The sequence below is a fragment of the Mytilus californianus genome, unplaced genomic scaffold (assembly GCF_021869535.1).
Source record: "Mytilus californianus isolate M0D057914Y unplaced genomic scaffold, xbMytCali1.0.p SCAF_14, whole genome shotgun sequence".
Classification (NCBI taxonomy): domain Eukaryota; kingdom Metazoa; phylum Mollusca; class Bivalvia; order Mytilida; family Mytilidae; genus Mytilus; species Mytilus californianus.
The window spans coordinates 31345409-31360043 of record NW_026262626.1 but is presented as its reverse complement, the minus strand read 5'-3'; the positions used below and the strand labels follow the sequence as shown (position 1 = coordinate 31360043).

Here is a 14635-nt window from a genome sequence, read left to right as displayed (position 1 = left end):
GGGCATAACTCGTAAAAATATTTGATCAGAACTTATTTTCGAAAGTGTCAAAGACATTGCTGATATAAACCTATGATATAAGTTTCATAAAATTCTGGCAAGAATTTTAAACTTATGAGAGGGCTAACAATGCAATTTTCTGAATAATCAATATTTCCAAACGGGCATAACTCTTTTAAAAATATTTGATCAGCACTGATTTTCAAACTCGTCAAAGACATTGATACTTTAAACCTAAAATATAAATTTCATAAAAATCTGGCAAGAACTGTACATTTTAGAGCGCTCATAAGGCAATTTTCCATATAATTAATATTTCCAAAGGGCATAATTCTTTTAAAAATATTTGATCATCACTGATTTTCGAACTCATCAAAGACATTAATGCTGATATAAACCTATGATTTAAGTTTCAGAAAATTCTGGCAAGAATTGTACACATGAGAGCCCTAACAATGCAATTTTCCATATATTTAATGTTTCCAAGGGGCATAACTCTTTTATAAATAATTGATCAGCACTGATTTTTGAACTCATCCAAGACATTGCTAATATGAACCTATGATATAAATTTCATAAAAATCTGGCAAGAATTGAACAAATGAGAGCGCTAACAATGCAGTTTTCCATATAATTAATGTTTCCAAGGATCATAACTATTTAAATAAAATGCTCCGCAGGGCGCAGCTTGATACGACCGCAGAGGTCGAACCCTCAACAGTTGGGGCAAGTATGGACACAACATTCAAGCTTGATACAGCTTTGCATTAGGATTGTGATTAAATATTTGACACAGCATAGGTTTCTGACACAGAATGAATGTGGTCTAAGAACTTAAAAATTTTAAATTGGACATTCACCTATTATGGTCCAATATCCAAAATCTAAATACATGGTTAGATTCAGCATATCAAAGAACCCCAAGAATTCAGTTTTTGACGAAATCAAACAAAGTTTAATTTTGGACCCTTTTGACCTCAATGTGGACAAAGTTGATAACAGGGCCCATAAAATCAAAAATCTAAATACATGGTTAGATTCAGCATATCAAAGAACCCCATATATTCAATTTTTGTTGAAATCAAACAAAGTTTAATTTTGGACCCCAATTTGAACCAACTTGAAAACTGGGCCCATAATCAAAAATCTAAATACATGTTTAGATTCAGCATATCAAAGAACCCTAAGAATTCAATTTTTGTTAAAATGAAACTAAGTTTAATTTTGGACCCTTTGGACCTTAATGTAGACCAATTAGAAAACAGAACCAAAAATTAAGAATCTAAATACACGGTTAGATTCGGCATATCAAAGAACCCCAATAATTCAATTTTTGATCAAACAAAGTTTAATTTTGGACCCTTTGGACCTCAATTTGGACCAATTTAAAAAGGGGGCCCAAAATCCAAAAACTAAATACACGGTTAGATTCAGCATATTAAAGAACCCCAAGAATTCAAGAATAAAACCCCATTGAAATTTGTCAAGAAATAAGCAATTTATACGAAGTATCTTCTTTTGCACAATACTGTGCAATTAAATATTTCTTGCTATTGCGCAATACTGTACAATTGACAATTTCTTGCTATTGCGCAATATTATGCTATTGGATATTTCTTGCTATTGCGCAATACTGTGCAATTGAAGATTTCTTGCTATTGCGTAATACTGTGCAATTGAAGATTTCTTGCTATTGTGCAATACTGTGCAATTGAAAATTTCTTGCTATTGCACAATACTTATTATATAATAATTTACACATCCTGTTTGGTGTGTATCTCCTACCATATCATTATTATTTGCTTTTAAATATAAATCAGAAATAACCAACTTAAAATGGAAAATTTTAAAAGAAAAAAAAAAAGGAAAAAATAGAAAAAAAAGGGAAAAAAAAAAAATCCCCCCCCTCAAATTTTTTGAACCCCCTTATGATTCATCACCCCAAACTCAATCCAAGCCTTCCCTTTGTGGTATGGTACCTTGCAGTACAATTTCAGAGAGATCCATACACTTGAACACAAGTTGTTGTCTGGAAACTAGAAAAATGTGTTATATGGCCCCTTTTTGGCCTCAAATTCCTAAACGTTTAGGGCAATTACCCCCAAACTCAAACCCAGCTTTCCCTTTGTGATATAGAACCTTGTAGTACAATTTCAGAAAGATCCATACACTTACACACAAGTTATTGTCCTGAAACTAGAAAAATGCTTGTTTTTTGCCCCTTTTTGGCCCCTATAATTCCTAAAATATTGAGGCAATTACCCCCATCATCAATCCCAGCCTTTATTTGTGGTATGGTACCTTGCAGTACAATTTTTGGCCCCTTTTTGGCCCCCAATTCCTAAACGTTTCGGCAATTACCCCCAAACTCAATTCCAGCTTTCCCTTTGTGATATGGAACCTTGTAGTACAATTTCAGAAAGATCCATGCACTTACACACAAGTTATTGTCATGAAACTAGAAAAATGCTTGTTTTTTGCCCCCTTTTTTTGGCCCCTAATTCCTAAAATTTTGAGGCAATTACCCCCAAAATCAATCCCAGCATTCCTTTTGTGATATGGAACCTTGTGGTACAATGTCAGAGAGATCCATACACTAACACACAAGTTATGTCTGGAAGTTACAAAAATGCTTATTTTTGGCCCCTAATTCCTTTACTGTTGGTACCATAATCCCCAAAATCAATCCCAACCTTCCTTTTGTGGTATTGAACCTTGTGGTAAAATTTCATAGAGATCCATTCACTTAAACTAAAGTTAGAGTGCGAAAACCAATGTGTCTTCGGACGACGCCGGAATTTGTAAAAATTCACAAAAATTTATAAAATTTATGAAAATTGTAAAAAATTGACTATAAAGGGCAATAACTCCTTAAGGGGGTCAATTGACAATTTTGGTCATGTTGACTTATTTGTAGATCTCACTTCGCTGAACAATTTTGCTGTTTACAGTTTTTCTCTATCTATTATAATATTCAATATAATAAACAAAAACTGCAAAATTTTCTTAAAATTACTAATTCAGGGGCAGCAACCCAACAGCGGGTTGTCTGATGCATCTGAAAATTTCAGGGCACAGATAGAACAATTTTATCCTCGTCAGATTTGCTCTAAATGCTTTGGTTTCAGAGATATGAGCCAAAAACTGCATTTTACCCTATGTACTATTTTTTAGCCATGTCGGCCATCTTGGTTCGCGGGCGGGATCATCAGACTTATTTTTTAAACTAGATACCCTAATGATGATTGTGGACAAGTTTGGTTAAATTTGTCTCAGTAGTTTCAGAGGAGAAGATTTTTGTAAAAGATAACAAAAATTTACGAAAAATGGTTAAAAATTTACTATAAAAGGCAATAACTCCTTAAGGGGTCAACTGACCATTTTGGTCATGTTGACTTATTTGTAGATCTTACTTTGCTGAACATTAATGCTGTTTACAGTTTATCTCAATCTATAATAATATTCAAGATAATAACCAAAAACTGCAAAATTTCCTTAAAATTACCAATTCAGGGGCAGCAACCCAACAACGGGTTGTCCGATTCATCTGAAAATTTCAGGGCAGATAGATCTTGACCTGATAAACAATTTTACCCCATGTAAGATTTGCTCTTAATGCTTTGGTTTCAGAGATATAAGCCAAAATCTACATTTTACCCCTATGTTCTATTTTTAGCCATGGAGTCCATCTTGGTTCGTTGGCCGGGTCACCGGACACATTTTTTAAACTAGATACCCCAGTGATGATTGTGGCCAAGTTTGGTTAAATTTGGCCAAGTAGTTTCAGAGGAGAAGATTTTTGTAAAAGTTAATGGACGACGGACGCCAAGTGATGAGAAAAGATCACTTGGCCCTTTGGGCCAGGTGAGCTAATAATTGATTGGGACTGATTTTCGAACATTGCTGATATAAACCGATGATTTAAGTTTCATTAAAATCTACCAAGAATTGTACACCTGAGAGCGATAACAAGACCTGACGGACGGACGCCTGGAATTTCTATGTCCCCCTCAACGCTTTGCGCGGGGGACAAAAATGATTGCTTTTCCTCTGAAAAACAGCAAATTTGAAATTCTTTCTGGACAGGAAGTTCGATAATTGGCTCTTAATTGATTGATTTACAGCTATCAACACATAATTTTGACACTCTTTTGATTGAAAGGTAATAGCAATTCACTAATTATCTTGATAATTGTACCCTGGAAAGGTTGAAGCCAGTCATGCTTAACATACAATTTTGTAAAATTTGCTGTTTGCAAATATCAATTTTACTATTAAAATCATTTTAAAACAATTTGAACCTCTTTATTTGTTAGAGAGATACAAATCCATGAACTATTTACACCATTTATTTTTGTTGTCACTTAAAATCTCTTTAGTTAATATCTTCCATCTATGTATAGGAGTACATTAGCTATAGCTGATTTCTTATTATAATTTGTATTTATAAAATTCATTCATGAAAAATAGTGTTGATGAAAGAATTTAAGGCATATTGCTTTATATTGATATTTGTTTAATAATAAATATTTAACAAATACATGTACAATGAATTTAAAATGAAAATATAAATTGAAATTTTAGATAATTTTCAGCAAATACTTTGTGACAATTGTGAATATTTGAAGGTAACTGGTATTGTTATAGAATATAAAAAAAAATCCTCGAAACACTTTAATTCAACTGAAATAAGTTCTTACACGTTATGACCCGAAATTTTCTTCCTTAATGCAGGTGATGCATTTTCATTTTCAGAGGTTGACAGGTATGTAAAACTCGTAAAATTCTATATCTTTCTGTTCAATACTATATTATTTGATTCAGATTTTTAAAGAACTGTATATGAAATGTTCAAATTAAATCCATACCGGTACTACAAATGATACTTTTTTTTATAATAAAATGCATAAACACTTTCCCATTTACAAACATTACTTCATAAAAATCTGAGTTAGAAATTCATTTCAGGTAAAAGGTAATACAATGTAGTTACATTTTCTTCAAGTCATTTTCTACATCTTGGATACTGTAAACCATTTTACATTAGTGAGCAACTATTTGTGCGATTAAAAAAAATGCAAATATAATAGTTACACAGTGTACAGTGAGAAGGTCAGCATCGCTACAACATGTTTTTGTCTAAAGCATGAACAAGTTATAATTATGTATGTTTACAATGTATGTTAATTTGAGAACAAGTTATTTTAAAAAGAATATAGCTCTACTACACACTGTGTATTTAAAATAAACCACACCCATTTAAATATACACACTTTCCAAATGTTTTCTTTTAACCAATAATATTCCTAGAAGTGTATAGGAGGTAAGATAAGACACAAATATGCGGAACTTGGATCTTCTCTTATATGAATACACTAACAAAGTTAGACAAGAGGCACAAACTGAAATGTCTGCCTGCTTTACTGACTATTGATTTTATGCTGCAGGTCTTAAAGATAAAGGTTTTACTACAGGTATCACATAAATTGAACAATTTTAAAGATCCATGACAATGAGGTCAAGGTCAGATAAATCCTGTCAGACAGACATGTACACCCTACAATTATTCCATACACCAAATATAGTTGACCTGTTGCTTATGGTAATTGAAAAAAAGACCAAAACACAAAAACTTAACATTGACCAATGAACCATGAAAATGAGGTCAAGGTCAGATGATACCAGCTAGACAAACATGTACATCTAACAATCATTCTGTATACCAAATATACTTGACCTATTGCTTATAGTACATGAAAAACAGACAAAAACACAAAAACTTAACATTCACCAATGCACCTTGAAAATGAGGTCAAGGTTCAAGCAGTCACTGAACCATGAAAATGAGGTCAAGGACAATGGACATATGACAGACGGAAACTTCGTAATAAGATATCTGCATACAAGGTATCAAGCATCCAGGTCTTCAACCTTCTGAAATATAAAGCTTTGTACAAATAGTTTACTCTGCTGCCAGATAGTTATCCCTATGTCTTGCCTACTGAGATTTTCGTCGCAGGCGAGACAAACATCAAGAATATAAATAGCAGAGAAATTGTTTGAAAAGGGAAAGTATCCAATTTAAGTTCTTTGAAAACCTCAAAAACACCTTCATCTATGGTACTCGCTATTAAAATAGCGTTAATGCTGCTCTGTTAATTTTTTAAAATAACAATATGTCAATAAAATGCTCCGCTGGGCGCAGCTTGATACGACCGCAGAGGTCGAACCCTGAACAGTTGGGGCAAGTATGGACACAACATTCAAGCTTGATACAGCACTGAATTTGGATTGTGATTAAATATTTGACACAGCATAGGTTTCTGACACAGAATGAATGTGGTCTAAGAAGTTAAAAATTTTTAATTTACCTATTCAAACCATATCATTATTATTTGCTTTTATATTTAAATCAGAAATAACCAATTTAAAATGAAAAATTTTAAAGAAAAAAAAAGGAAAAAAAGGGAAAAAAAATCCCCCCCCCAAATTTGTTTGAACCCATCACCCCAACCTCAATCCCAGCCTTCCCTTTGTGGTATGGTACCTTGCAGTATAATTTCAGAGAGATCCATATACTTGAACACAAGATATTGTCTGGAAACTAGAAAGATGCTTGTTTTTGGCCCCTTTCTGGCCCCAAATTCCTAAACATTTAGGGCAATTACCCCCAAACTCAAACCCAGCTTTCCCTTTCTGATATGGAACCTTGTAGTACAATTTCATAAAGATCCATACACTTACACACAAGTTATTGTCATGAAACTAGAAAAATGCTTGTTTTTTCCACATAATATTTCAAAGGTGCAAAAATTGTTTATAATTTTGTTGCAAAATCAAGAATTTGTATTTCTACGCACTCACACATGGAGTTTTACTCACTTATTACCAGCTAGTAATATATTTCAAAAGTACCTTGAGATTTCCAAAGCTGGAACACAAGCCCCAGGTTTGTATCCAGATATCCCTCTGTATTCCTTGGCAAAGACCAAGTCCAGCATACTAACTTTATCCTCCATTATTTTCCGACACTGGTTCTGAACATATTGCTTTACCTGTGAAACATCTCTTGTTGTGAACAATACTTTAATAGATCTTTCCAAAACCTGAAATTGAGTAGTGGGATTGAGAAATAACATAGTAAGAAAAAAATTGAAAGATGTACAAAGGAAGAGTTGGTTTACTTCAGCTAAATTACACTTTTTCTTCTGCCAAAACATATTGAAATTTTCAATAAAATTTACAAGGAAAGCATGTAACAGGACCTGAAAGCAATATTATTCCCTTAAACAAAACTAGAGACTCTAAAGAGCCTGTGTCATTCACCTGCATCTTCAACAATGGTCACTTCTTAGGACAAATCATCATTATAGGGGAATAACTTTATGAAGAGCTAACTGACAATTTCTGTCATAAAATTGAGAATGGAAACGGGGAATGTGTCAAAGAGACAACAGCCATACCAAAGAGCAGAAAACAGCCCAAGGCCTTCAACACAGCGAGAAAATCCTGCACCTGGAGGTGGGCTTCAGCTGGCCCCTAGACAATAATGTATACTAGATCAGCGAAAATGGATGTCACACTAAACTCTGAAACATATAAATGAACCAAAACAAGCATTCTGTGAGTATTGCATGGCAATACATAGTCCCCTGCCGGTTAAAAATTCATTGCATTGGAACAAAATTCTAACTTGATCTATAACTTGTCATGGTTTAAACTGTATACCTATTATCAAATCAATATCTTCAAGCATGACAAAAAAAAGTGCTGAAAACTTATTATTTGAGTGAATTTTTTAAGTCCAATACCATAATTCTGCACAAAATCATCAGACCGGAACAAAATTCTAACTTGATCTGTAACTTGTCATGATAAAACTATAAACCAATTTTCAAATCAATACATTCAAGCATGACAAAAAAAGTGCTGAAAACTTATTATTTGAGTGAATTTTCTTAGTCCAAGGACCATTACTCTGCAAAAAATCATCAGACCTGAACAAAATTCTAACTTGATCTGTAACTTGTCATAATAAAACTATTTATCAATTTTCAAATCAATATCTTCAAGCATGACCAAATTAGTACAGAAAACTTATTATTTGAGTGAATTTTCTAAGTCCAAGGACCATAACTCTGCACATAATCATCAGACCGGAACAAAATTCAAATTTAATCTGTAACTTGTCATGATAAAACTATATACCAATTATCAAATCAATATCTTCAAGAATGACAAAAAAAAGTGTGGAAAACTGATTATTTTAGTGTTTTTTTAAGTCAAAGGACCATAACTCTGCACAAAATCATCAGACCGGAACAAAATTGGAACTTGATCTGTAACTTGTCATGATAAAACAATACACCAAATATCAAATTAATATCTTCAAGCATGAAGAAAAAAAGTGTGGAAAACTGATTTGGCAGACTTAAGGATGGACAGACGGACGGAGTGCAAACCTAAAGTCCCCTTCAACAACGTCGGTAGGGGACTAATAAAAAAAAAAAAACATACAAGACTTACAAAGGCCAGAGATTCCTGACTTAGGACAGGCACAAAAATGCAGCGGGTTAAACATGTTTTGTGATATCTCAACCCTCCCCCTATACTTTATTTCTATAATTTTTTTTATATTAGTCCCCTACCGACGAAGTTGAAGCGGACTTTAGGTTTGCACTCCGTCCGTCTCCCATAAATTCTTATGGGAGATTTTAACATAAATTGTTTACAACCCAATAAAATACCACAAAGATGGTTAAACGCTCTAGAAACTTATAACTTTCAACAGTTAATTAAGGAACCAACCAGAGTAACAAATGAATCAAAAACTTTAATTGACCATATATATGTCACCCATTTAAGCATTGTTAAAGAGGCTCATTTTTCTAAATATTCTATCAGTGATCACTATCCAATATGCATGACAAGACAAGAGAAAATGTATGATAAAAAAACATACTCATTCAACAATCACTTATAGAAATTTTAAGACTTTTAATGAGCAAAATTATTTAAAAGATTTAAAAAGTGCACCTTTTCAACATATTGAATTTGAAAATGACCCATCTGTTTGTATTGAAATTTGGTACAACATTTTTAATAACATTTTAAATAAACATGCCCCTATTGTGAAAAAGAGGGTACAAAAAGACCGACAGCCAGAATGGTACAATAAAGAAATCTCATGCAAGAAAAATGAGAGATAAATATAATTCACTGGGAATGTGGGCTGAATATAGATTCTGGAGAAACAGAACAAAACATATTATTGATACATCTAAACAGAAATATTACAATGATATGATAAAAGACTCAAAAGATTCTAAAACACTATGGAAATGTATTCACAGTCTAAATCCATCTAATCCATCAAAACCACATGAACTTATTGCAACCGGAGACCATATAACTACAGATCATAAAGAAATTGCTAATGAATTCAATAATTATTTCACCTCATGTGTTGAAAAATTAAGGCATAGCAGGGCACCAAGTAACTCAAATTTTAATACTCTGACAAACTATGTACAAATGAAATTCTTAAAAAAAAGGCACAACAAGTTTATCATTCCTCCAGTAAAAGTTTCAGAACTATTTGATGAAATAATTAAACTAGATGTTAAGACATCTTCTGGTTCTGACAATATAGGTCCAAAAATTTTAAAACTGAGTGCTCCTTTCATAGCATCTTCCTTAACATACATTTTTAATCGAATGATTGATACTGGTATTTATCCATCTGTTTAAAAAAATGCCAAGGTAGCTCCAATTTTCAAATCTGGTGAAAAAAACGTAGCTAGCAATTACAGACCAATATCTGTTTTGCCAACATTATCAAAATTAATAGAGAGACATGTATCTAAACATCTGTATAATTATTTGACAAAGTTTCAAATTTTACACCCTTCCCAGTCTGATTTTAGACCTAACCATTCATGTCAAACTGCCCTAATTAATACCATTGATAAATGGCTACATGAAATGAATAATGGAAATATCAATTTGGCAGTCCTCCTGGATTTTAAGAAAGCTTTTGATGTTGTTGATCATGAAATTTTATGTAAAAAACTTCAAATTTATGGCTTCCATGAAGATACTGTTGATTTTTTTAAATCATATTTGAGTGAAAGAACACAGCAAGTCCATATAAATAATCAGTTTTCTGATAAAAAGTTTATAAATTTTGGTGTTCCACAGGGCTCAATACTTGGTCCCATTTTGTTTGTTTTGTACATAAATGACCTTCCATTACACATCAAAAACTGCCATACAGACTTGTATGCTGATAACACAACTATGCATACATCAGGAAAGAGTATTGCTGATATGCAATTAAAAGTACAAGATGATCTCCAATGTGTTGAAAAATGGTGTCATAAAAATAACATGTTCATAAATTCAGATAAGACTAAATGTATGGTTATAGGTACAAGACAAAGGCTGCGTTTAAATCAAGCAGAACCAGTTCTAACTATTGAGAATAATATTCTTCAAAAATCATCAATTGAAAAACTTTTAGGTGTTAGAATTGACTCTACTCTGTCCTGGACAGGCCATGTTAATTACTTATGTTCATCAATATCATCCAGACTTCATTTACTCTCTAAATTCAAGAAATTTCTAAATATTGATTCAAGAAAATTGTTTTATAATGGCTATATTCTCCCACTGATAGATTATTGTTGTATTATTTGGAGTGGTTGTGCTAAAAATGAGCTAGTCAGAATAATAAAATTGCAGAAAAGGGCTGCAAGACTTATTTTAGATGCTGATCCATTTTCATCATCAGCTCCACTGTTTAAACAGCTTGGGTGGATGACAGTAGAGAACAGAATCTCATACCACAAATCTGTTTTGATGCAGAAATGCCTTAAGAACGAAGCCCCTGTATATCTCACTGAAAAATTTAAAGAAATGCCAGAAATAAACCAATATTGTTTGAGGAATGCGTCTTGCAAAAATTTACAAGTTCCAAAAGCCAAAACATAGCTGTATAAGAAATCTTTTATATATTCAGGATCTATTTTAAGGAATAACTTACCAACATCCCTGAAAAAATCAACCTCAAGTACAAGCTCATTCAAAAAAGATTTAAAAAATTACTTGTTGGAACATTAAGAAGCAGTGTTATTTTATATGTAAAATAATTTTCACACACTTACTCAAACTTAAGATATTGTTGAGGTAATTTGAATGATGCCAATACTATATGAATTTGTAATTTTTACCTGTTTTGAAAATTGTATATTTCATAACAATTTTTTATTTCATTTTTTCATATATGTGTCTTTGTTTGATATTTTGTAATTGTTTGTTTTATTTCATTGTATTTCATGAGGGCCTCAGGGAAGATTAGTTTTATAGCTTACTGTGTAACCCTCTTTAAATAAAGAATTATTATTATTATTATTATTATTATTATACCTCTAGCCAATGTTGACTTATTTGTAGATCTTGTCCTGCTGATCTTTTTTGCTTTTTAAAGATTCTATCTACTATTGAATCTATTATACTTTTCAAGATAATAGGCAAATCTAAAAAAAATGGTAAAAATCATCTTTAAAGGGCAATAACTCCAATAACGAGTTGACTGGAGATTTCAGCAATATGGCTTATTTGAAGATCTTGTCTTGCTAATCGTTTTTGCTATTCAAGTTTCTATCTTTCTATTCTAATGATCAAGATAATAGGCAAAAATGCTGTAAAATGGAAAAAAAAAATTTATTACTGTGAACTGGGAAATTTTAGAGCTGTCTTTTTTTGTGATTTACCAACAAAATCTAGATTCGCGCCATTTTGAATTCGCAATGTCCCAGTCGATGTCCTACATAAGTTTTTTCATCAATGATTTGGAAACTGTATAGTGTTAATAAATGTATTTAAATCAAGTGATAAAACCAATCAAAATTCCTTTTTGTCAGTTCACATTTAAAACTATTAGTCATGTTTGCTTGTAAAAACACAATCACAATAAACAAAGAGGAATGACCTAATTAAGAAAGAATTAAATGCTGACAGAATTACTGCTTGTTAGTTAATATTTTAATCTGATTGATCTGTGCAGCAGATACAATTGGTAATCAATTTAAAACTGATTGACAGGTGTCACTTACATAAATAACTGTAAAGATAGTTGTTTATTTATCAATATACGTAATGTCCACTTGGATTAATTAGGACTATTATGAGCAAGGATCCGGAAACGGTCATATTTGCCAGTCATGCCCTAAGCTGCAAGCTATTTGTCCTAAACGAAAAATTGGGATTTAGGACAAATTTTTTTTTTTACAGAAATAGTTTTGGTCATTTCATTGGGATTGGGATTCTTAATCGCCATTTTCACTTTTCCTTTCCTGTAATAAAACTGCCACTTCAGTATAGTTTGATAATCCCGAGGGCCCTTCTTATAACTATATCATGCCTCCGGGAAATATTGGCTAATGATCGCTAATCACTTTTTACCTGTGTTTTGAATTCAAACCTGACAATGATCGATCACAAGCTCAAAACTAATATCATAAAGAAATTAAAATTCCATGACAACTGTATTCATCATTTAATTACTTTTCAGCAAAGACAATCAATAATTCTCATTTGAAAATTAAAACTTAATTTAATTTACGTAGAAAAAAGTAGTTTTTCACGAGTAACACATGTGCTTTATTTACTATGTAATACGTATGCGTGAAATTGTCTTCCGCAGATAGGACACTTAATCGTAAAATGCAAAATGATTTCATGCTTAATTAAACGAGTGCAACTAATATCTATTATATTCAAACACTTTCGAAGGTAATAAAATTTAAAACCAGGTGATTTCCTGTCAATTTGATAAACAAAACAAATCCCGGAAATGAATCCAGAATTAATCGTACTTTAGAATTGTCGCAAAACTTACGGTTTAAAATTTTGTCTAAAATCGAAAAAAACGTTAGCGATGTCTGAGAAATTAACCATTTTGTGTCATTAAAATGATTTCAAATTCAAACTGTTGCCTTCTCTAAACTGTTTTGAACGTTTTGAGTAAAAAGGTAAGAAAATTCACGAAGTAAATGCGATGAAACAGCCAATACAAGTTCGTTAGTGCTATGAATCTAGTGACCATTCGATATCGACAATTTGAAAAAGGGCACCAACTTTTAAGACATCTCAAAATGTCGAAATTGTGTGAAAAAATTTCCAGATCCTACTGATAAAGTTTTGATATCTAACACTGACTTTCCTTTAGAAATAAAGTTTTGTTTTGCAGTATAGATCTGTTGTCTGTAAAACCGATGTTTTAAATTAGCCATCTACATATCCTATTGACATAAGTTCATGTATGGTCTTCATATTTGTGTTCGAATTTCCTTGAAATAGTCGTGTTCGTTTTATTTTCGAGTTTCAACTGTTACCGCAAAAATAGCGAAAATAAAACTACCGCGAAAATTTCCCTGTTCACAGTAAAGGGCAATTACTCAAAAACCGAGTCGACTGAAGATTTCAGCAATGTGGCTTATTTGTAGATCTTGTCTTGTTGATTATTTTGGCTATTAGTCTTGTTGATTATTTTGGCTATTAGTCTTGTTGATAATTTTGGCTATTTATAGTTTCTATCAATCTATTATAGTTTTTAAGATATAAGTCAAAAACGCAAAACATTGGTAAAAACCTTCATCAAAGAGCAATAACTCCAATAAGGAGTCATCTGACCATTTCAGCCATTAGGCTTATTAATAGATCTTGTCTTGCTGATCACTTTTCTGGAATAAAGATTCTTTCTATCAATTAGAGTTTTCAAAATAATCATCAAAAATGAAAAAAAAATGACATTAGTGGCATTAACTTCTATAAGAAGTCGTCTGACAGTTTTGACATAAATGGACATCAGATAGATCTCAACCTTCTGAACGTTTATTCCCCTTTCAGATTTTCTCCATCCAAAGTGGTTTTAAGAAATCAAGACAAAACTTGCATTTTACCCCTATGTTCTATTTTTAGCCAAATCAACCGTTTTGATTGACAGGTGGGGTCATTGGACACATTTATATAAACTAGATACCCTAATGATGATTGTGACCAAGTTTGGTAAATTTGACCCAGTTGTTTCAGAGGAGGAGATTTTTGTAAGATATTAATCAAAAATGTGAAAAAATGGTAAAAATCGTTATTAAAGGGAAACTTCGCAAAAAAAATCAAAATTTTATATTATGTTTATGTAATATGAATATGCATATTTGCATTAATATTATTGTTTTATTCTCCTAAATATGTGATCAAATTGGATTTTTAAATCTGGCTATCCATTTTTAACATGCAGCCATCTTGATACAAATAATGACGTGATATCTAAATACCACAAAGTCCCAAAACAAGCATGGCATACTAGTTTCATTCCGTGTCAATATGATGTTGATGTGTTTCTGGTTTAACAACTTTCTATGTAATATATTTATTCATTCTGGGTTCTTTGTTTATTTGACAATCCGCATGGATTAATGCCAGAGGTCATGTCAAAGTTACACATTCGGGTATTCTGGCGGGCATACCATTATACAATGCGGGTATCCATGCATGATCGCTTCCCTGCTGAGTGAACCAGGTGTGCACAGGTAAAACTTGCCATACCAAATGCTGCCAGATGTAATATACA

General features: G+C 32.2%; 1 protein-coding gene and 1 long non-coding RNA gene across 3 annotated transcripts in view; both read right to left on the bottom strand.

The window, feature by feature from the left end:
* The window catches only part of LOC127724637 (uncharacterized), a 640225-nt gene that overhangs the window by 78461 nt on the left and 547129 nt on the right, over window positions 1-14635 (bottom strand). For both annotated transcript variants that reach the window (XM_052231644.1, XM_052231645.1), the window contains exon 32: window positions 6916-7106. In XM_052231644.1, the coding sequence (XP_052087604.1) occupies window positions 6916-7106 (191 nt within the window). The remainder of the gene's footprint in view (window positions 1-6915; window positions 7107-14635) is intronic.
* Window positions 2059-6905, bottom strand: LOC127724828 (uncharacterized). Its single transcript, XR_007992742.1, has 2 exons — window positions 6709-6905; window positions 2059-2139 (listed from the first exon to the last, which is right to left on the bottom strand). It is a non-coding gene; the product is annotated as an uncharacterized LOC127724828 (long non-coding RNA).